At 48.5% G+C, this 2,179-nt stretch overlaps 1 protein-coding gene across 1 annotated transcript; it reads left to right on the top strand.

The window, feature by feature from the left end:
- Nucleotides 1-305: 305 nt before the first annotated feature.
- LOC138873383 (uncharacterized) lies at nt 306-1,795 on the top strand. Its single transcript, XM_070151852.1, has 2 exons — nt 306-513; nt 1,041-1,795. The coding sequence occupies exons 1-2, from the start codon at nt 306-308 to the stop codon at nt 1,793-1,795; spliced, it is 963 nt and encodes a 320-aa protein (XP_070007953.1).
- Nucleotides 1,796-2,179: the final 384 nt, after the last annotated feature.

Genomic DNA, 2,179 nt, shown 5'->3' with positions numbered 1-2,179 from the left:
GATGGACTAGACTTCACCCTCCTGTCTTCGGGGGTGAGCGTCATGAGAATGCTCAGGACTTTATTGATAGGTGCAGGGACAGACTGCATAACATGAGAATACTAGAGTCGTATGGGGTTGACTTCACTACTTTTCAGCTAGAGATTAGGGCCCGTAGATGGTGGCAGTCTTATGTTCTGGGCAGACCAACGGGTTCTCCTCCTATCACTTGGATCTAGTTCATGCAGTTATTTCTGGATAGGTATATTCCACCCTCTGAGAGGGAAGAGTTGCAGTATCAGTTTGAACAGCTTAAGTAGGGTCAGATGTCTGTGACCGATTATGAGGCAAGGATTTCTGAGTTGTCCCGCAATGTATTGATGATACTTCCTACTGACACAGAGAGGGTGCGGAGGATTGTTGTAGGGTTGCATTCAGGCATTAGGGCCAACATAGCCCGAGAGGTGGAGATGGGGACTTCTTATCAGCTAGTGTTGGAGATTACTCGGAGGATTGAGGGCTACCGTCTGAGAGGTAGAGAGCAGGCGCAACAGGACAAGATGGCCCGATTCTCCGGAGAGTTCGGAGGCGCCCGGCTAGGGGTAGAGGCCAGTTTGGGAGGGCTTAGCCCAGCAGGCCCCCACATCTAGCACTACCACCTACTCAGGGTGCTCCAGCGTGCCCCTATTTCAGCGTCATACCAGAGAGTTCTTATCGCCTGCCAGCTATTCAAGGTTCCACCAGTGGGCATTCAAGTCCCTAGGGTTCTTCTGGTTCCTATTCTAGTGCTACGCCGGAGAGTTCATGACGTCTTCCGGCCATTTCTAGTTCCTCCAGTGGGTATTCAGGCCATCAAGGCCAAGCTTTTGGATAGTAGGCTATAGTGCCTAGAGTTTGATACGAGTGTGGAGACCTAGGCCACATGAAGATCACCTGTCCCTAGCTTCGGGGCAAGGCAGTACAGCAGGGTCAACAGCCTATGATTTCAGCATCGGTTGCCCTACCACCTAGGGGTGGAGGGCAAACTAGTAGGGGCTATTCTAAAGGTGGAAGTTAGTCAGGGAGAGGTCAACCAGCTACTACTCAGTTAGGTGGAGGCCAGCCAGCCAGCGCTCTAGCCAGATTCTATGCTCTTCCAACTAGGCCAGATGTAGTAGCCTCAGATGTTGTCATCACAGGTATTATTTCCGTTTGCGGTAGAGATGCTTCGGCATTGTTTGATCTAGGGTTTACCTATTCGTATGTGTTATCTCTGTTTGCTCGTTTTTTGGTTATTATTCCTGAGCCCTTAGACACCCCTGTTCATGTGTCCACTCCAGTGGGCGATTCTATGGTTGTGGATTGGATCTACCGGTCCTGTGTGGTCACATTCTATGGTTTCGAGACTAGAGCAGATCTCATGTTGCTTGATATGATCAATTTTGAGGTTATCCTGGGCATGGATTGGTTATATCCGTATCAAGCCATCCTAGATTGCCATGCCAAGAGTGTTACTTTAGTGATGCCAGGGTTGGAGTGGAAGGGTTCCACAGTTGATACATCTAGTCAGGTTATCTCTTTCCTAAAGGCTCGACAAATGGTCGAGAAGGGGTGTTTGGCGTATTTGGCTTATGTTCGGGACACTACCGCAGAGACTCCGACGATTGATTCAGTTCCAGTAGTTCAGGAGTTCTCCTATGTGTTTCCTTCTGATCTTCCTGGCATGCCGCCGGATTGTGATATTGATTTCTTTATTGATTTGGCTCTAGGCACCCAGCCCATATCTATTCCACCGTACTGTATGGCTCCTAAAGAGCTGAAGGATTTGAAAGAGTAGCTTGAGGAGTTATTAGTGAAGGGGTTTGTTAGGCCTAGTGTATTACCTTGGGGTGCAACAGTGTTATTTGTGAAGAAGAAGGATGGGACTATGCGGATGTGCATTGACTACCGCCAGTTGAACAAGGCTACCATCAAGAATAAGTACCCGTTGTCGCATATTGATGATCTTTTTGACCAGTTACAGGGTGCTAGGGTGTTCTCTAAGATCAACTTGAGGTCGGGATACCATCAGTTAAGGATTCAGGACTCAGATGTTCCGAAGACCGCATTCCGGACGTGGTATGGCCATTATGAGTTTCTGGTGATGTCCTTTGGTTTGACTAATTCCCCAGCAACATTTATGGACTTGATGAACAGGGTGTTCGGGCCCTATATTTGATTC

Source organism: Nicotiana sylvestris, chromosome 1 (genome assembly GCF_000393655.2).
Source record: "Nicotiana sylvestris chromosome 1, ASM39365v2, whole genome shotgun sequence".
NCBI classification, from domain to species: domain Eukaryota; kingdom Viridiplantae; phylum Streptophyta; class Magnoliopsida; order Solanales; family Solanaceae; genus Nicotiana; species Nicotiana sylvestris.
Note: the sequence above shows the minus strand (reverse complement) of the source record. Positions and strands in the feature narration are given on the sequence as shown.

Excerpts from the sequence above, each read along its gene's own strand:
- LOC138873383 (XM_070151852.1), top strand. The coding sequence starts at position 306 with ATGTCTGTGACCGATTATGAGGCAAGGATTTCTGAGTTGTCCCGCAAT. Across the intron at positions 514-1,040 it reads TGAGGGCTACCGTCTGAGAG|GGAGAGGTCAACCAGCTACT; the intron begins GTAGAGAGCAGG and ends GAAGTTAGTCAG.